This window comes from Colletes latitarsis, chromosome 12 (genome assembly GCF_051014445.1).
Source record: "Colletes latitarsis isolate SP2378_abdomen chromosome 12, iyColLati1, whole genome shotgun sequence".
NCBI lineage: Eukaryota > Metazoa > Arthropoda > Insecta > Hymenoptera > Colletidae > Colletes > Colletes latitarsis.
Genome location: NC_135145.1, coordinates 24,869,494 through 24,890,660, shown reverse-complemented (window position 1 = coordinate 24,890,660; position 21,167 = coordinate 24,869,494). Strand labels below are relative to the sequence as shown.

The following is a 21,167-nucleotide window of genomic DNA, read 5'->3' as shown; positions in this document are numbered from 1 at the left end:
TCGAGCAAAATATTTCGTCACTGAACCTCGACTAAAATTCAAGATTTAAGCTATTTGAAGGAGTAATAATTGAAAGGTTAACGTTTCGATCGAGTGTCCTCGTGTTTGTGTCTCGCGGAGGACCAATTCCGGGGTTTAAACCGTTAAATGAAATATTTCCAACGTCCACGTGACTTAATTGCACGGGATTTTGGTGAAAGAGCGCCCGTTCGGGCGCATTCCAAAATTCCAAGGAAAGTGTTCCGCACATTCGTTAGATTCCGAATTTCACTCGCGTAGAACGTGAGAGGGTGCGATTCTACCTGAAAATATTTGAGCTATGCTACCGGAGGTCTTGAAGGACATCGCCAGGGAAGCGTCATAGCTTATCAAAGTCTGCCTGACTTCCTCGCACCAGTTCCAAAAGACCAGCATCTGGTCCCTCGCCTGCAAGTCAGCCAGCAGCAGAGCCAGGTTCTTGGCGACAGTGGCATCGATTCGAAGCACGTGGCGACCTTCCACCACCACGGGAATCGTCTCTGCCCTGCCGTCACACCTAAACAACAATAACGCCAGGTCAGATGAAACGAACGGGCCAGGTAAGGTGCGATTTACGCGGTCCAATTACGGGGAAGGAATGATTTCACTCGCCAGGACATCACTCGTTCGCGGAGGTACTCAGCGGCCGGGTAGCTCAGCGATTGTTTCGGCGACACGAACACGATCATCAGTCCATCGACAACGCGTTCCTCGATCAATAACCCAGGCCTCGCCGCGAAATAGAGCAAGAGAATCAGATTTACCATGATCCCGGCAATCATGCCGTATTCTGGTCCGATTGCCAAACAGCTCAGCAAAGTCACTGTCAAAGGTATCAGGTCGATCTCTGCAACAAAAGACAAATAGGAAGTCAGGATCCTCGGTTTGGCTGAGTTGTCCCCAGAAACTGAATTGACTGTCGCTTAAAGTCGTACACTTAGTGATTCATTCGATATTTTTTCAATAGAAATTATTCAAACTCGTATGCAGGGTGTTAAAATTTTAATGGGGGGTTCTAGTCAAAGGTATCAGGTAGATCTCTGCAACAAAAGACAAATAGGAAGTCAGGATCCTCGGTTTGGCTCGAAACTGAATTGACTGTCGCTTAAAGTCGTACACTTAGTGATTCATTCGATATTTTTTCAATAGAAATTATTCAAACTCGTGTACAGGGTGTTAAAATTTTAATGGGGGGTTCTAGTCAAAGGTACCAGGTCGATCTCTGCAACAAAAGACAAATAGAAAGTTAGGATCCTCGATTTGGCTGAGTTGTCCCCAGAAACTGAATTGACTGTCGCTTAAAGTCGTACACTTAGTGATTCAGTCGATATTTTTTCAATAGAAATTATTCAAACTCGTGTGCAGGGTGTTAAAATTTTAATGGGGGGTTCTAGTCAAAGGTATCAGGTCGATCTCTGCAACAAAAGACAAATAGGAAGTCAGGATCCTCGATTTGGCTGAGTTGTCCCCAGAAACTGAATTAACTGTCGCTTAAAGTCGTACACTTGGTGATTCAGTCGATATTTTTTCAATAGAAATTATTCAAACTCGTGTGCAGGGTGTTAAAATTTTAATGGGGGGGTTCTAGTCAAAGGTATCAGGTAGATCTCTGCAACAAAAGACAAATAGGAAGTCAGGATCCTCGGTTTGGCTGAGTTGTCCCCAGAAACTGAATTGACTGTCGCTTAAAGTCGTACACTTAGTGATTCATTCGATATTTTTTCAATAGAAATTATTCAAACTCGTGTACAGGGTGTTAAAATTTTAATGGGGGGTTCTAGTCAAAGGTATCAGGTCGATCTCTGCAACAAAAGACAAATAGGAAGTTAGGATCCTCGGTTTGGCTGAGTTGTCCCCAGAAACTGAATTGACTGTCGCTTAAAGTCGTACACTTAGTGATTCAGTCGATATTTTTTCAATAGAAATTATTCAAACTCGTGTACAGGGTGTTAAAATTTTAATGGGGGGTTCTAGTCAAAGGTATCAGGTCGATCTCTGCAACAAAAGACAAATAGGAAGTCAGGATCCTCGGTTTGGCTGAGTTGTCCCCAGAAACTGAATTGACTGTCGCTTAAAGTCGTACACTTAGTGATTCATTCGATATTTTTTCAATAGAAATTATTCAAACTCGTATGCAGGGTGTTAAAATTTTAATGGGGGGTTATAGAAGCCAAAATAAAAGGAAATTCAAGAATAGCAACTTGTCGATGGTGGCTTTGTTAAGAAGTTATTAACGTTTAAAGTTCCGACAGTTCTGAATTTTTTTCTGGAAAGTGGGTAGGATTTCGGAGGTGTGTCTAATGACCAAATATGATTGTAATGGGCCCCTGCAACTGAAGGTAATTTTTTTGAAACGATTTGGAATTTTTGTTTTTCGTCGAAAAATTTAGGCTCCTCCATTTTTCTTGAAAATTCGTTTTTCATTATTAGTAATTTTATTTGACGCCCCACAGAAAAGTTGTCTAATACTTTTTTATAGGTACCTATGGGCTCTACTTCAGAAAAAAGTTTCATTGAAATATATTCACTATTATAGGAGTTATGGCTGTTTGAAAATTGGACCATTATTATGGAGTTTTTCTCATTTTACGGACTGAAGAATCAACTTTTTCATTAATGTTACAATTTCTACATATTCTACACCAAAATACGCGTTGTTTGGCTTTTTGAACATTAAAATCGTCCAATCCGTTCAAAAGTTATGGTGTTTTAAAGATTCGCATGAAATTTCGGGCAAACATTTCTGACCAGAAATTAGATTTTTGGTAAACAATTTTTTTCTCGAAAATGGTTAGGATTTTGAAAGTGTGTCTAATGACCAAATATGATTGTAATGGGCCCCTGCAACTGAAGGTAATTTTTTTGAAACGATTTGAAATTTTTGTTTTTCGTCGAAAAATTTAGACACCTACCCCCCTTGTCGATTTTTCTTGAAAATTCGTTTTTTATTTTTAATAAATTTGGTAGGTGTTGTATGGAAAAGTTGTCTAATACTTTTTTGTAGGTACCCATGAACTCTACTTCAGAAAAAAGTTTCATTGAAATATATTCACTATTGTAGAAATTATGGCTGTTTGAAAATTGGACCATTATTATGGAGTTTTTCTCATTTTACGGACTGAAGAATCAACTTTTTCATTAATGTTACAATTTCTACATATTCTACACCAAAATACGCGTTGTTTGGCTTTTTGAACATTAAAATCGTCCAATCCGTTCAAAAGTTATGGTGTTTTAAAGATTTGCATGAAATTTCAGGGTAGCATTTCTGGCCTCACATTAGATTTTCGGTAAAAAATTTTTTTCTCGAAAATGGTTAGAATTTCGAAAGTGTGTCTAATGACCAAAAATGCTTGTAATGGGCCCCTGCAACTGAAGGTAATTTTTTTGAAACGATTTGGAATTTTTGTTTTTCGTCGAAAAATTTCGCAACTTCTCGAATTTTTTTCTCGAAAGTGGCTAGGATTTCAGGGGTATGTCTATTCACCAAAAATGATTATAATCTACCCCCACAACCAAAAATAATTTTTCCAGAACGATTCCAAATTTTTTAATTTAATTGTTAATAACGTTTTAACGAAGCCTCCATCAACAAATTGGTATTCTTAATTTTCGTCTTATTTTTCCCAGGGGTGGCCGAACACCCTGTATAGTATAATGTTTCCTTATTTAATACAAAAAAATCTTTAGTAGTGCTCGATAAATTAAATAAAACTGAAACTTTGCTGTCAGTAAAAATCGTACACTGTTGGTAACATTGAAAAGCTAGTGAATCCCCAATTGTTTTTAACAATCCTTAGCAACGATTGAATCCAGCTGATTTAGCAACATTCTGATCGTTATATACGTTGTTCTGCCAAAAAAGTCAATAAAAAAGCCTTAAAATTCCAGAAAATATAATAGCAAAGCGTGAATTTTAATTTTAATTTTGACGCTGTTAGATGAGAAAATCTCTTCGTTGAAGTTGCATCAGGGTAGAAAATATTGAGAAACAAAACTGGGATAACGCGTAATCGTATCTTACTTTTCGTTCTCCAAAGCACGATGAAAATATGGAGCTCGAACATGTAGTACATGGCGACGATAATCACTGCAGCGAGGGTTGCTTTCGGGATGAATTCAAAAGTCGAGGTCAGAAGGCCACAGGCTAAAAGCACCAGGCATCCAGTAATTACACCGCCCATCGGTGTTTTTACACCCGAAGCGTTGTTTACGGCGGTCCTTGTGAAGCTTCCTGTGGCGGGCATCGATCGGACAAAGCTACCGAAAATGTTGCAAAGTCCCAAAGCTAACATTTCTTGATTAGCATCGACTGTTTTCCCCTTCGCTGGAACAATTCGAATCCAAACAAATTCAAATATTTACCGCGACCATCAAATCCCCATACCTTCGAACCTTCTAACCTATTTAACATTATTTCGAACCCTTAAAAGAGGGTTGGGATTACTAACAAGGATTCTATAAATCTATACAATTATTATTTTATTGCATTATAATCACAACCTTTTCCAATATAATTTTATTCAACAAAACAGTCATTGTTTAACGTTGTCCTAAAGTTTCGAGTCTCTTTAGCTAAACTAAATGTTGTTATTAATATTTCGTTGTATATTAACGTTGATCATTTGGTTCCATACGTAAATTAAACAATTTAAATTGATTTTTACATACCGAATGCTTTGGAAATAGCGATGCTCTCCAAAATGGCGATCAGGGGTACCGAAATGGTGGTGCTTCCTAGTTCGCTAACTAACTCCACAAAATTATACGTATAGTTCTGGGTTACAATAGAGAACGGCGGTGGACCAAATGGCGGCAAGCCTTCAGTTATATTTCCAGTAATTTTGAAAGGCTTCATACCATAACAGGACAATGAATAGCTTAATATTATCCCAAAGATGACTACGACAGCGTTCCTTGCCAGTGATGTTACCCACAGAAACTTCTGGAATGCTGTCCCATTTTTCTTGCCAGGCAATTTCTGTTTTTCAATATTTAAACAAATTTTATTTAGCACAACAATATCTTCGATTCGCAATACAAACAAAAAAGTTGCAGCTCATCGCTTAAAACTGAGGAGAAATCAAAAATATGGAATGGAAATGTCCACGGAACTTGCTTATACAATGCTTGGATAACTACGAGTTGTATTCGATCGGATAAGTGAACAGTAGTTGCCCCTACTACCGATAGAGGGCTCTACTTGACACATCACACGAAGCTTACAGTCGAGTGGACCGAGACAAAGATGAAACTTTGTTATTTTTCTTTCTTTTTTAATGAAACTTTTACCAACGTATCTGTGACAGTTTCCCGGTTAAAATAAGTCCAAACACGATATAATTTGTTTTTAATCTACCTCTAACAGAACATAAAATGTAGTTAAATATGCAAATATCGTGTTTGGTCTTATTTTGATCAGAAAATCCTCAGAAATATATTAGTGAAGGTTCCATTATCAAAACACAAATACTAAATAAGTTTCAGATTGTGTTATTCTTATTTATCCTTGATTTACTGTCCTTTTCTACGTTCAGACACCACAACTCGGCTTGTGCCTTGTGTTTTTCGTAATTATCCAAGATTCTATTAGAAAACTAAGCCCCCATCTTACTATGAATATCTCAGATGCAGAAAGTATTCAACGATTATTCGAATTGTTAACAATTAGGTCCGAAACTCTAATTGGAACAGTTTAAAGAGTGAACTTACTTTCAAGCAGACGAGTACAATCATAGAACAGACTCCTAATACCGTGTCCCAGAGTGTAATCTCGTTAGCATAATTCGCAACTTTAACAATAGCGTCGATGAACGAGTCGCTTCTGCCGGTCAATCCGAGAAGCGTGCCAAGCTGAGACGTTGCTATTATTATTGCAGCCGCGTTAGTGAATCCAGAGATTACTGGCAGGCTAACGAATTCCAGGAGAAATCCCAAATGGAGCAACCCCATCACCGTAATAACGCAACCTGACACGATACAGATGAACACCTGAAAAAGGAACGACATCGATCGAAACACGTTACACCTATGCACTTGCTTCCGTAATTATATTGACACGCTACATATTTTATTATCAATTAATACAACTGGCAGCAATAATAGAAAAGTGAAAATTCCTTTGCAATACAAACACGTTTCTCGACTTTATATTTATGCATTTTCATAATTACGGTAATATAAATATGTTTATTGACTTTTATATCATATACAAAAAAGAAAAATGAACAGACTAATGACTACAATTGTAATTGTTGTTTGTACAAGTGTAACGGTGCATTGCATTATTATTTTCGTGCATAAATATTGGTGTAAAATGGCAAAAATGGTAAGACTATATTTTGCTTTTGTATGAATGCATGTGCATTCGACGATTGCATTATTATTTTTATGGAAATGCGTTTTATAAATAGAATCCTCTCGTTATTCTGCGTAAAAAAATATTGGGACGAGGTGGTAAAAAAATGAATAATTCAGGGAATAATCATGGTTCGAGGCACGTCAAAAATTTTAAATATGCCAGAACCAATAATTCATAGATATTTGAACAGTGTATGACCTACATCATCGACGCTGATGCATATCTTTAATCGCATCTAATAAAAACGGGGATAATAAATGGTCTTTTTTTACGACAATGTTCAACGAAAGACGAATCATCTAAACGACGTTTCAAGTTTACATTTACCAAGGCATTTTATAGTTTCAATTTGCTGCCACGATCGATAGTTTCGGAACGTACAGGATTATCGAATAGAAATAAAGTAATTTCTATGTGTTTTATTCTATACTTTCTCATTTTATATGGCAGGAGTTGAACAGGGCAAGAATAAATAGTTTGAGATAGCTTTTTTATGGGAAAACTATTCGACACATCTTCTCTCTCGCGTGTCGCAAGACGTACTGACTAATCAAGATGGCGCACCCGCTTGCATCATGGTGGCGCCCTCACCCATCGACTACGTGGCGCCCTCGATCTAATAATGCATTTATAAGCAGAAAGATATGGAGATTCTTTGCAAACCAAAAGAAAAAATTATCAAAAATAATTCCCATTATGAGGCAGAAACTCATTAACCATCTTGTAGAATCTGTAACCTGTATATACTTTGAAACAACTACTTTCAAGATTCATTTATGCATTTATGGGAACTTTTAATTTTCAAACTACAGAATCCACTTTATATGCAAAAATATAAGGCTTATGAGACAACTCTCATTAATTCTATTAATAAAAATCTGAATTTGCATAAAGATCCACGCTCTATTCATTTGATTCGTTTATTCTTTTTCGAATTTCTACTTACGACGATGTCTTCTCCGAGTCTTATAACGTGCTGTTGCGACAATAGGGCCATTATTGCTGTAGGCCCGACCGTGATGTCTTTGCAGCTGCCAAACACCAAGTAGACGAAACACCCCATGAAGCTGCTGTATAGGCCGTACTGAAGTTTTCAAAAGTTCACCTGACGAGAATCAGCTTTCCAACTATCGTCGATTCAGTTTGCTCGCGAATTTTTTATCAATGAAGGGTTTAACGAATACCCGAAATATTTTATTTCGTTCGAGACAGATTCGATATTCGATATTTTGCAATATTATTTTAACGTTACAAGAACTAAAGTTTTCAAGATTAAGTATAAATTAGTTTGTTTACTTTATTAGGTGGGGTGTCTAAAGTGTGTACACACCTGAGCTGGAAGCCCAGCCACGATCGCGTAAGCTATGCCCTGCGGTATAGCAGTCAAACCCACTGTCAATCCTGCCAAAATATCTTGGAGAAGTTTGCTCCAAGTGTAGAGAGGCAGCCATGTCAGAATCGGTACCCTTCGTAGAAGAACTTGCTTTAAATCGAGCTTCGAACTCACGTTCCTCCCTGCAATCAAGTTGGCAAATTTATTTACTCAGAATTAATTAGTTCTCAACTAATTACCTACTTATTTACTAGTTCGTCGAAGCAATTACTTTCAATACGAGCCCATAAACTGACTATTTTCAAACGAAACCCTCTTTCTCCAATGTCTCCATTTCTATTATTTCGTACACTCGAAATCGACTAAAACTTTCTGTTTGTTTGTTGTCTCTTTGAATTTGAATAAAAGCTTTTAACGCTAGAACTATTAATAATTATAGTGTATTTATTTTAGTGTACAAATTTTCAAACATTCAGTCAAATATTTTGCAATTTAAATTTTCAAGCGACGTATCAGTTTACGAAAAATTCGAAACTTTTGGTGATTCGACGGATAAACGTTGGCAAGCATTATAGTCCATTAAACGGTGATAAACACGTGTGTACATTATTCGATAAATCAACAACGCGGCAGACAAACGTTAATTTGACCATGAAGATAATGGACGCACCACGCTATAAATAAATGGTAACTGGTGAATCGGTTAACTAACGGAAAATGCGATAGAAATCATGAAATTGCACTTCGAAGGACCGTATTCGCTTGTCAGAAGATGGTACTCAAACATAGATTCTCTTGATTACGTCACTATAAATCCACAATACGCGATAAAACGATAAAAAACCTTGAAATTCCTTTAGAATTTTTCTTGGTGCCTAAATTTTTCGACGAAAAAAAAAATTTCAAATCGTTTTGAAAAAATTATTTTCAGTTGCAGGGCTCCATTAGAAGCATTTTTGGTCATTAGACACACTCTCGAAATCCTAACCATTTTCGAGAAAAAAATTCCTTACCGAAAATACGATTTCAGGCCAAAAATGGTACCCTGAAATTTCATGCGAATCTTTAAAACACCATAACTTCTGAACGGATTGGGCGATTTTAATGTTTAAAAGAGCAATCAACGCGTATTTTAGTGAAGAATATGTAGAAATTCTAAAAATATTGTAAAAGTTGATTCTTGATCCCGCAAAATAAGAAAAACCCCATAAAAGTGGTCCAAATTTTAAACAGCCATAATTTCTACAATAGTGAATATATTTCAATGAAACTTTTTTCTGAAGTAGAGCTCATAGGTTCTTACAAAAAAGTATTAGACAACTTTTCTGTAGGGTGCCAAACTAAATTATTATAAATTAAAAACGAGTTTTTAAGAAAAATCGACAGGGTAGGTGCCTAAATTTTTCGACGAAAAACAAAAATTTCAAATCGTTCTAAAAAAATTATTTTTAGCTGAGGGGATCAATTACAATCATTTTTGGTCATTAGACATACCCTCGAAATCCTACCCATTTTCGAGAAAAAAAATTCGAAAACGTAAAATTTTTCGACAAAATTAAAAAATTTCGAATCGTTCTGAAAAAAATATTTTTGGATGTAAGGGTCAATTACAATCATTTTTTGTCATTAGGCATACCCCTGAAATCCTACCCATTTTCGAGAAAAAAAATTCGAAAACGTGAAATTTTTCGGCAAAATTAAAAAATTTCAAATCGTTCTGAAAAAAATATTTTTGGATGTAAGGGTCAATTACAATCATTTTTGGTCATTAGGCATACCCCTGAAATCGTACCCATTTTCGAGAAAAAAAATTCGAAAACGTGAAATTTTTCGACAAAATTAAAAAATTTCAAATCGTTCTGAAAAAAATATTTTTGGATGTAAGGGTCAATTACAATCATTTTCGGTGAATAGACATACCCCTGAAATCCCACCCATTTACGAGAAAAAAATTCGAAAACGTGAAATTTTTCGGCAAAATTAAAAAATTTGAAATCGTTCTGAAAAAAATATTGAAAGCTGTGGGGGTCAATTACAATCATTTTTGGTCATTAGACATACCCCTGAAATTTTACCCATTTTCGAGAAAAAAATTCGAAAACGTGAAATTTTTCGGCAAAATTAAAAAATTTCAAATCGTTTTGAAAAAAATACTGGTACCTGTAGGGGGCAATTACAATCATTTTTGGTCATTACACATACCCTCGAAATCCTACTCATTTTCGAGAAAAAAATTCGAAAACGTGAAATTTTTCGGCAAAATTAAAAAATTTCAAATCGTTCTGAAAAAAATATTGACAGCTGTGGGGGTCAATTACAATCATTTTTGGTCATTAGACCTACCCTCGAAATCCCACCCATTTTCGAGAAAAAAATTCGAAAACATGAAATTTTTCGGCAAAATTAAAAAATTTCAAATCGTTCTGAAAAAAATATTAAAAGCTGTGGGGGTCAATTACAATCATTTTTGGTCATTACACATACCCTCGAAATCCCACCCACTTTCGAGAAAAAAATTCGAGAACGTGAAATGTTTCGACAAAATTAAACAATTGATGATGAAAAAGATTTATATAAACTTATGCCCGAAAATGATTTATTGAAAAGATGTAAGATCTTACGTATTGGCACTGGGGAATATATCATTGCAGACATTTTCACTAACTTCGCAATAAAAATGCACACAGAAATAACAATTACCGAACAAAAATCTTTTTCGCTACGATCACGTCGAATTGATTAATATTTCACGGCTCGTTCTGTCTAAAGATGTTTTCTTTGAGCAATGTTGCTTCTGAAACGAATGAAACAGGACTCTGAGTCCTAAGGAACGAGTACCGGATGAAAAATGAAGAGATCTAAAATTAAATCTCAAATAGGAGATACTGCAACATGTTGATTACCATTGACCACAATCTGTTAATCGCTAATGTCCTTGCGATGTCAGCAAATTTTGTCAAATTACATTAATAATGCAACGCTAGCAAGTAAAGACATCCTCTTGAGAAACGAGAAACTAAACATTGCTTTGTATCGATAAATTGTTAGTCAATTCAAGCTATTTATTGCATTAAAATGTTTTAAACTCGGTACTCTGAGACGTCTTTCAAAACGAAAATAATTATGTACGTAGAACTCATTTGTAAGCATGTGAGTGCAAATTTTTAAATATTATAAAAGTTTATAACCTTTTATATGAGTTATAAAAATAATTAGAAAACGTGGCTAAACAATGGAACCAAATGCTCGGAAATAATATTAATATATATTAATTAAATGGTTTTATAATTATTTTCTGTGATATACAGGATGTCCAAAAAGGTTGGAATCAAAACACGTTTCTAAGGTCAAGTAAATGAAAAAAGCTCACACAAACTTACGTTCGAAAATGTGTGAACTTTTAAAAATATTTCTGATTTATTATAACAGTTGCAAAAGATTTCAACCGGAATTTTCGAACATTCCTTTTTAAAATCTTATACCTTTTCAACAAAACATTCTCTGTCATAAGTCTCCATGAACTTGTTTTATCTATTTGGCCTCAGTGATACATAGTGTAAGTTTGTTCCCCAACTTTTTGGCCACTCTGTATATGCATAGATATTTCTACTGTATTTATATGTATATACATGTCGTTTTCATGCATCTACCTACACATCACCATGTTTTTAATAGACACAGATCGGCGTTTTAGAAATACTCTAGTATCGCACGATTTAAAATAAAATGGAGGACTAGGGCAACACTGGTGGACCACTCTGGACAATGCACTTTACGCTCGAAGCTTTCTCACGACACTGGCACTCTTAATAAAGCACAGATCTAATTAACACCGTGATAACCGACGAGTAGTAAGTTTTCTGATGCAGAATCGTACGCAGATAACGCGTTTAACTTGAGATTACCTGGCTCTGCAAACAACAGAACGGTTCGAACCTACAGTGCGTATTGACACTGCATCGAGAAAATTTCTTTACTCGCTCTGACGGTTCTTCATAAAATGTTTTATCGTGCCAATCCGTTGATTCCGTCAGATAACAGATCACATGATTAATTACGATAGGTCGTGTTTAAATTCGTAGAATCCCCAGCACGTGCTAAAACTTAACAACGCGCTGGAAATTCGCGGAACGATGAAGGATCATTTCGAGAAAGTTACGAAACACGCCATCTTGGAAGATTAAGGCACCCGAAATAAATTTGGTGTATAGTAAATATCCTAAAGGCTCCGTAAGCTTTATGCCAGACAGATTAAACGCTCGACTCGTAATACAAAGACATTGCAAGAATAACATTTTAAAAACATTCGAATTTAACGCGTGTCAAATTTATTGAAATTTTTAAGTGATACGTAGAAATGTTCGATAATTCAATGGTGAATTTGTTTCAAATTAAAGTGGTCTATGTACATTTATTTAATCAGTTCCTATGCAAGATCTGATATTTTTCAACATAAAATTGGTGTCACTGCATACTCTCGAACATAGTCAAACAAAATGTCGTCTCACTGTGTCTATGATATGCGCCATTGTTTCGTAAATGGTGAGAAACTACCGAAAAACGGATATGGATAAATTTTATTCGTATAGATAATTAGTTTAAACATACCTAATGATTAAAATTATCATTATAATTATTAAATTATATATATAAGCGTCTAAATGTACTATCAGAATAAACGATACTCGACACAATTGCGAAACGAAACATTTCTAACACACGTAACAACTCTCAAGCAAAGAATGAGATCGAAAAATTATTTAACAATTATATAAATAATTGTTCGATATGAAAAAGTAAAGTTTCCATCGACAATTCCAATATTCACACAAATTAATAGATATTAAATTGATAAATAGAATAATATTATATTCATGAATATTGTGCAACAAATTTCGAATCGCAAACGTTTGTTTATAATTAAAGTTGTTTAACACTTAAAGATTAAGTTAATATGTAGTTAATAAATAAATTAAATTCTTTTAAATTGCACACCATCAAAGCAATTATATTTTTAGGTAGAATAGAGCTAAACATAACGTGCTCACGATTCGTTATCTTTCTATTGATTGTTCGGCACGGAAGTCCCGCTTTTTATCTTGATGGCACGTATGTACTTACAAATTTGTTGTACATTAGAAAGATAAGAACCAGCGTATCATTACGAAATGCTAATAAATTAAGAAATTGTTATTATTAACTTCATTAACTCATCAAATATTTACACTCGACAATGTTCAAATTATTGTCTCTTATTAATTCCTTAGTTATTTTCTATTCAAGTTCTAATTTTCCTTCCTTAATAAGAATCGTGAATCTAAATAAAGCTTATGTTACTATTATTTGAGTCTTAGGTTGGTAATAAAAATAGAGAAAGTTATTACATTAACGATAGAACACCTTTTTCAAATTTGACTACAATTTCCATTCTTTTTTTTTATTGCAGGCATTATAAATCGTATGATTAATTATACAGTAATTAATGTCACGTACTCACAATCGATCTGTCAAAAAACGTTACAAATATTTTGCAATTGCAACTAAGAGTATTTGAAATGATCTTGAAGCAAATCATATTTTACGTAATAATCTATAATCTATACTATGTTATCTAGTTTACGTTCAGACGAGGAATATTGTTTTAACCCAAAGAAAAAAATTCTTACTGTATAGTAAATCTTATAAATTTCCTGTTTTATAATTCAGTAAAAAATAATTAATTGTATAGAAATAGTGCATGAAAAGATACTTAAAACTAACGAATTGGAATAGAAACGACACGTACAAATGTTTGTGAAAAAAAAAAATGTTTTTGAGCCACCGCAGTCGGTAGGACTCGAACCTACGCTCCCAGAGGGAATCTGATTTCTAGTCAGACGCCTTAACCACTCGGCCACGACTGCTACGGTCACTTTACGCTACATTTGTATAAAAAATTGAAATCTAATACAAAGAAAAATTACAAAATTACAAAGTTATAAAGTAGAAATGGATTGTCATGACTTTTCCTTGATTTTAAGGACAACTACAACCCTTAATCCCATTACTAAAACGTTATTTCCACACGAAACTAAGTTGAAACACAATAACGTTAGCAGTTCATAAGTTCTGCAAAATGTGGGAAAATAGTGGAGGAATTGTGATGTCGAATTGAAAGTTTGTAAATAAAACTTACTCAGCAAGGGTGTTGTTTCACGAAGATTTCCTCGTACGTACGACATTTTTACACAATCGAATCTCGCATAAATGCAGCTACGTACACTCACCGCAAAAGCCTCGCATGGCCAACACAAAAAGAATGATGTATCTAATGGGAATGTCGATAAGGTAGAGCATGATTATTAAGCGTGACTGTTGATGCAAAGTTATCACTTAAACGACCGTACACAATGCCATGGCCATTATGTGTAATAGAATCGCTTCGTTTATTCCGAACTAAGATATCCTACATAGTCGATAAAATAGAAAATTATTCCAACACTTAAAAGCACATATTTTTCTATCTGTGCTTATCTGTAGTTATTCGAATAAATGTTTCCAGTCATATAATCAATTATTGGCATTATTTAAGTGACGTTGCAGACGGTAAAAGTTCTTTCATGAAAGAACGGAAATGTATTCGCTTAAAGATAATCGGTAGCCATTATACATAGAAGCGCATAGTGAATTACCGAACGCTTAAATAAATCTAATGTCGACAGGTATGTAGCTACAATGGATGATCTTACTACTTACTGGTTATCGAATTGATGGCCTTGATCAATCCGATATCTCTTTGTTCGCAGCGATCTGCAAAATAATTGTGTCATAAATTTTTCAATAAACAGTCAACAGAATACAGCGTCCTTGTGTCATCGAAATTATTGATGAGTGTGCACGTGCATCCTATGCCGTTATATCGATCTTATTTACCATCTAAAAGAAAAAATGATTATCCAAATGGAAAATTCTGGGTTTCTATTAAATTTTAGAACTGAAAGAACTCGTTGAAAAAGGCAACCATTAAAACTATGTATTAAAAATGAAAATATCGATCCCTTAAACTTGAAAATCTTATTCTCGACTAGTTTAATATCAGTAATTGTTAATTAATCATATGGAAAATACTGTAACTTATCGTTTAAATATTTTGTTTTAAGGAAGTTACTTTTTTGGTTATAAAGTTACAAAATTTGTAACAGAAGAGAAAAATTAATTAGTAAATTAAAAGCTTCCAGGTTTCCAGTCCACTATCTTTCTTTGTATTATTATTGATTGTGATGGAATGAAACTTACAACGAACTCATTAGCAGAAACGTGGTTAAACTGAAGTAAAAGTGTGCCGTTATGTCCATGAAATAATGCAAAACAGAGATTTCATTACAGATGCATTACAGTGCTTTCGCTATAAGTGACGGGAATGTTACTAGCGTCAGTAATTCCTGTCGAACGACTTATCTAATTCATTCATACATAATTACATTAATTACTCAATACAAAAAGGTAACTGACACTCCCACGAAAACAGTACCTTTGGTCCTGATAAATATTTTATTAACACTTATACAAACAACAACACTGTCGATCTAATAATTATTTCACCTCTGTTGCATTAATCGATATATGTATTGCTACTTATGGTACATCAGGAACATGTACGATTAATAAAAATGTTTGATTAATGACATTTTTATAAAATATTGACACAGCTTGAAAATCTTTATACATACTAGTTTCTAAATATGTTCTTTTTGTTTAAAAACTTCGACTTTAACGAGTCGAAGGCGACGAAATGAGTCATCAATAATGGTACCCTGATAGTAAACTAAACCCTGACATTGTATCATGTGCAAAAGCGACAGCAGCTGCGGTCTATAATAAAAGCAGTCATTGATTGGGTGATTTTTAAATGCTTTTTCTTGAAAACGAAATTTCCAACGTAAGTTTTTTATACTCGATGCCATCTTATTTTCAGCCATGACTCCATTTATACCAACAATCATTTGTTTTGGTTAATAATTTAAAAAAAAGAAATCCTCAGTAATCTATTAATAAAGAACAATAATATAACAAATGCCATTGTTCTGTATTTTTTAAACTTTGAGATCTTATTTTCAGCCATGGAGTCTCCGTGACCCCATTTGTACCATCATGGACCATTTGTTTTGGTTAATAATTAAAAAAAAAGAAAGTAATCCATTAATAAAGAACAATATTATAAAGAATGTCATTGTTTTGTATTTTTTAAACTTTGAAATCTTATTTTCCGCCATGGAGTCTCCGTGACCCCATTTGTACCATCATGGACCATTTGTTTTGGTTAATAATTAAAAAAAAAGAAAGTAATCCATTAATAAAGAACAATAATATAAAGAATGTCATTGTTTTGTATTTTTTAAACTTTGAAATCTTATTTTCAGCCGTGGAGTCTCCGTGACCCCTTTTGTACCAATCATGGACCATTTGTTTTGGTTAATAATTAAAAAAAAAGAAAGTAATCTATTAATAAAGAACAATATTATAAAGAATGCCATTGTTCTATATTTTTTAAACATTGAAACCAGCAAAACGATGATTATGTTTCAATTGTATCCAAATTTCTGTCGACTAACGGAGCAATCAAAATGGTGGAAACAGATGAATCAATTAAAATTTAGATTATTCACATTCCTAGATAATAATCGAAAATAATATGCAATAATGTCACTTTCGTTCCTTAATTTATTTCTACAAATTTTTTTTGTTATGCTCCATCAAACAGGTAGACCATTGCTCACGTAACAATAAACTATTTCGCTAAAACGCAATACTTAATGCCGTGAATACATTATTACGGGCAAGGCAAATCCGTTTGACTTTGTTATTTATGGTTTCGATTAATTCCTTCGATATTCACGAGCGATTAAAACGGAAAACCTACGTAACGTGGGAGACATTTTTATGCAGACTAATTAATAAATCGACTTACATTTGTTCCCTTTTATTTCTTTTCTACAGTTAAAATAAAATGAAACGACGTCATAGAAAAAGATCATAATCGAAGGTATATTCCGCAGTTACATAATCAATTGTGCAATACTGACTTACCTATAACCCAAGACAGTGCGTAGTCGAAAATTCAATAATAAATATCGCTCTTTCATTCGTTACATCAGTGTTACGAATAAAGATTTATCGATTTACATGAATTTTATTTATGTAACCTTACCGTTTCTAATGCTCGGCCATATTACCTTGAATTTGCAACGTTCGACAAATGACTTCTTGTTACACTTCCATATATTCGTAATTTCGCATTGTACTTTGAACGGGAAGTATTATTCAAGTAAAAATGCTCTTTTTATGGTGCACTTTATTCAATTAGCATTACGTATTTGTAAATATTTCTATTTTTACGTAATAAAACATGAAGAATATGAATTCATTAACCATTTTAATAACCTTGATGAATAGATAATTTATTATAAAAAGTTTAAACGAATTTATAAAATAATTTACTATATTGCAATAAAATACTGTATTACAGTAATTGCATATTAATTAGTTGCCAAAATATGCCCCCTCTCCATGGAATTTGAAACGCATTCGCGATCACATTTTTTATTAACTCGTTTCGAGCGTTTAATGATCGTTTAATGCTTCTCATCTGTATGTACCAATAATCTTTTTCGTTATTCAACTTTGCAACTACGGATACGGTACGTAATTGAACGTTTTTGCAAGGTTACAAAAAGCGAGTCGACGAGGATGGGATTCGAACCCACGCGTGCAGAGCACATTGGATTAGCAGTCCAACGCCTTAACCACTCGGCCACCTCGTCCGATGGCAACCACCGTTCTATTAAACTTATTTTTCTCTGACTGATCATTACAAACTAATAGCTTCTGTTTAAATAACCTATCAGCACAAAAACTGCCCGTATAATATAAATGAATGCAGTGTTATTGTTGGGAATTCCAGCAATTTATAAAACACTTAAGAATTACGAAATCTTTTGACTCACTAAACACACGATTTCATTTTTATTGGCCATTGAAGCAAGAAATTATTTAGAAAAATGGAAAAGTGATTAGACACTTGTATTTAAAAGGCTTAACACCGAAAGAGATCAAAGCTTTGGATGAGGATCATGGCAGGTCTGCTCCTGTGTTTGCAACTATTTACAATTGGGTAAACGATGAACGTCGTTTGAGACATTCAGTGGAAGTGACTATTCTCGAAATGATTGATAAAATCCACGATATGGTTTTGAGGCTGTTTTGGCACTTCCTTGACGAGTTTCCGCGTCGATAAACAACTGTGGACGAAACGTGGAAACACCACTACACTCCAGAGGCAAAGAAACAATCAAAATAGTGGGTTTTTGCAAGGTGATGGCGACAGTTTTTTGGGAATCATCTACACCGATTACTTGGAAAAAGGAAAAACAATAACTGGAGAGCATTATGAGTCGTTATTGCACTGATTGAGCGAGGGAATTAAGAAAAAACGTCCTCGTTTGGAAAAGAAAAAGATCCTCTTCTATGAGGACTTATCACAATATCCACGATTTTCATGAAGTTGGGAATTTTACAAATTTATAGGATTTGGGGCTGTTTCGATAACATTAATATTTCCATTTTGTCCACCTAGGTGTATGAAATTAGCCACGTGTTGCATAATTTGATAAACGACTCGGAAAAGTCGGGAAGAAAATATGCAAACGCGTGGAAAAAGTGTCGTGGAATAACGGATTTAGATACCGACGTGGTTTGCAAGAATTTCAGAAGAATGCAAACGATGACTACCGCCTGGAGACAATGCAGATTCGATCATAGATAACCAACAGTCACGTGTATCGAATTTACGTACATATCGGCCGAGAAATTCAGTATTCCTTGGATTGCGTGGTTACCTTTCGAGCCAATGCACTTTATTTCCATGAATTTCACGTATTAACGGAGCATCTCTTTAATCAACCTCAAATCGATATCCCACGATCTTACATCGCCATTTTTAATAATACAATTATCGTCCAAATTTCGCGTAAACTTTTACATTTAAAAATGGTGCACTTTGTGTAATTATATTTGAAAAAAACTTATCAATAAAAGAATTATTATACGTAGTGTGTATTTGCAAGGAATATTAATTAAATAAACGATATTATCCCACGATCTTACTCCAGAACATCGCCATTTTTAATAATGCAATTATCGTCCAAATTTCGTGTAAATTTTTACATTTAAAAATGGTGCACTTTGTGTAATTATATTTGAAAAAAACTCACCAATAAAAGAATTATTATACATAGCAGGTATTTGCATAGGAATATTAATTAAATAAACGATATTATCCCACGATCTTACTCCAGAACATCGCCATTTTTAATAATGCAATTATCGTCCAAATTTCGTGTAAATTTTTACATTTAAAAATGGTGCACTTTGTGTAATTATATTTGAAAAAAACTCACCAATAAAAGAATTATTATACGTAGTGTGTATTTGCAAGGAATATTAATTAAATAAACGATATCATCCCACGATCTTACTCCAGAACATCGCCATTTTTAATAATACAATTGTCGTCCAAATTTCGTGTAAACTTTCACGTTTAAAAATGGTGCACTTTGTGTAATAATATTTGAAAAAAACTCACCAATAAAAGAATTATTATACGTAGTGTGTATTTGCAAGGAATATTAATTAAATAAACGATATTATCCCACGATCTTACTCCAGAACATCGCCATTTTTAATAATGCAATTATCGTCCAAATTTCGTGTAAATTTTCACGTGTAAAAATAGTGCAATTTATGTAATTATATTTGAAAAAAACTTATCAATAAAAGAATTATTATACGTAGTGTGTATTTGCAAGGAATATTAATTAAATAAACGATATCATCCCACGATCTTACTCCAGAACATCGCCATTTTTAATAATACAATTGTCATCCAAATTTCGTGTAAACTTTCACGTTTAAAAATGGTGCACTTTATGTAATAATATTTGAAAAAAACTTATTAATAAAAGAATTATTATACGTAGTGTGTGTTTGCAAGGAATATTAATTAAATAAACGATATCATCCCTCGATCTTACTCCAGAACATCGCCATTTTTAATAATACAATTGTCATCCAAATTTCGTGCAACCTTTCACGTTTAAAAATGGTGCACTTTATGTAATAATATTTGAAAAAAACTCACCAATAAAAGAATTATTATACGTAGTGTGTATTTGCAAGGAATATTAATTAAATAAACGATATCATCCCACGATCTTACTCCAGAACATCGCCATTTTTAATAATACAATTGTCATCCAAATTTCGTGTAACCTTTCACGTTTAAAAATGGTACACTTTATATAATAATATTTGAAAAAAACTTATCAATAAAAGATCTATTATACTTAGCATGTATTTGCAAGGAATATTAATTAAATAAACGATATCATCTTACAATCCTACTCCAGAACATCGCCATTTTTAATAATACAATTGTCATCCAAATTTCGTGCAACCTTTCACGTGTAAAAATGATGCACTTTATGTAATAATATTTGAAAAAAACTTATCAATAAAAGAATTATTATACGTAACGTGTATTTGTAACGAATATTAATTGAATAAACGGATGACTATGTGAGATTACTGCAATTAGAAGGAAATATCTGTCGAAGATATAGCGTGACGATAAATTACAATCGCAAGAACTTGTAATGCAATTCATGTAACGTGATCAAGTTCCGTTACACATTTGTTACCTAGAGACTCGTGGCTGGGTAAATTATTCGTGGTAGTGGTACGCGTGTTTAGAATTACTATTTTTTCACAGCTCTTGTTTCTCGTTTAGAGTGTTAATGAACGGAAGAGATTATACATCGGAATGCGAGATTTTACTGCGTTATGTATACCGGAATTATATAATTAAATTTCTTGCTGAATCAGTTTGACATTTAGTCCAAGTCATTCAGAATTTAGATGGCGATTGAAGGGAACTTTGTTGTTCTATCTTTCCGTACTAAAATCTAAATCTAATGCAACACATATCAATCATACTTACACCATTTAATTTCCTTTTCTGTCGAAACAAATCCAAAAATATTCCAAGATTTACACCGGAAACAATCCAAATAATATATATTTTTAAATGTAGAATATTTTAAAGCATTCCTGGCTGAATGAACGAGTTAAATTAAATAGAATAGGAAAGTTAAACGATAATTAAACTATTCATTTGTACTGTATTTACATAGAATTTATCAAAAGTGATTTTTTAATATAACAAGACATTTTATAGCCATTTAGTCCCGAGTATAAAGAAAAATGTAAACAAATGAAATTATCGATTAAAAACTTGCGAACGACAGAATAAAAATAGAATTATATGATTGGTTTACCAACATTTGAGCCATTACAATTACTGATAATGATAGTTGTATATAAATAATTGTGTAACAATAGAAGAATGAGAGACGCAGAAAC

General features: G+C 33.5%; 2 protein-coding genes and 2 non-coding genes across 4 annotated transcripts in view; 1 reads left to right on the top strand and 3 right to left on the bottom strand.

Moving 5' to 3' along the window:
* The window catches only part of LOC143348962 (uncharacterized), a 438,943-nt gene extending 422,137 nt beyond the window's left edge, over positions 1-16,806 (top strand). Inside the window, exon 4 of the mRNA XM_076779761.1 lies at positions 16,791-16,806. Within this exon, the coding sequence (XP_076635876.1) occupies position 16,791 (1 nt within the window). The 3' untranslated portion in view covers positions 16,792-16,806. The remainder of the gene's footprint in view (positions 1-16,790) is intronic.
* LOC143348861 (sodium-independent sulfate anion transporter) lies at positions 102-14,002 on the bottom strand. Its single transcript, XM_076779536.1, has 8 exons — positions 13,888-14,002; positions 7,710-7,894; positions 7,326-7,463; positions 5,731-6,009; positions 4,690-4,999; positions 4,043-4,345; positions 631-865; positions 102-535 (listed from the first exon to the last, which is right to left on the bottom strand). The coding sequence occupies exons 1-8, from the start codon at positions 13,931-13,933 to the stop codon at positions 268-270; spliced, it is 1,764 nt and encodes a 587-aa protein (XP_076635651.1). The 5' UTR covers positions 13,934-14,002; the 3' UTR covers positions 102-267.
* Positions 13,534-13,615, bottom strand: Trnas-aga (transfer RNA serine (anticodon AGA)). The gene has a single exon. It is a non-coding gene; the product is annotated as a tRNA-Ser (tRNA).
* Positions 16,807-17,430: 624 nt separating the features above from the next.
* Positions 17,431-17,512, bottom strand: Trnas-gcu (transfer RNA serine (anticodon GCU)). Its single transcript has one exon. It is a non-coding gene; the product is annotated as a tRNA-Ser (tRNA).
* Positions 17,513-21,167: the final 3,655 nt, after the last annotated feature.

Bases quoted from the DNA above. Each gene is read 5' to 3' on its own strand.
- LOC143348861 (XM_076779536.1), bottom strand. From the start codon at position 13,933: ATGTCGTACGTACGAGGAAATCTTCGTGAAACAACACCCTTGCTGA. The intron at 7,464-7,709 runs GTGTGTACACAC...TGAAAACTTCAG, and splicing joins TGGCTGGGCTTCCAGCTCAG to TACGGCCTATACAGCAGCTT. The intron at 6,010-7,325 runs GTAAGTAGAAAT...TTCCTTTTTCAG, and splicing joins GACTCGGAGAAGACATCGTC to GTGTTCATCTGTATCGTGTC.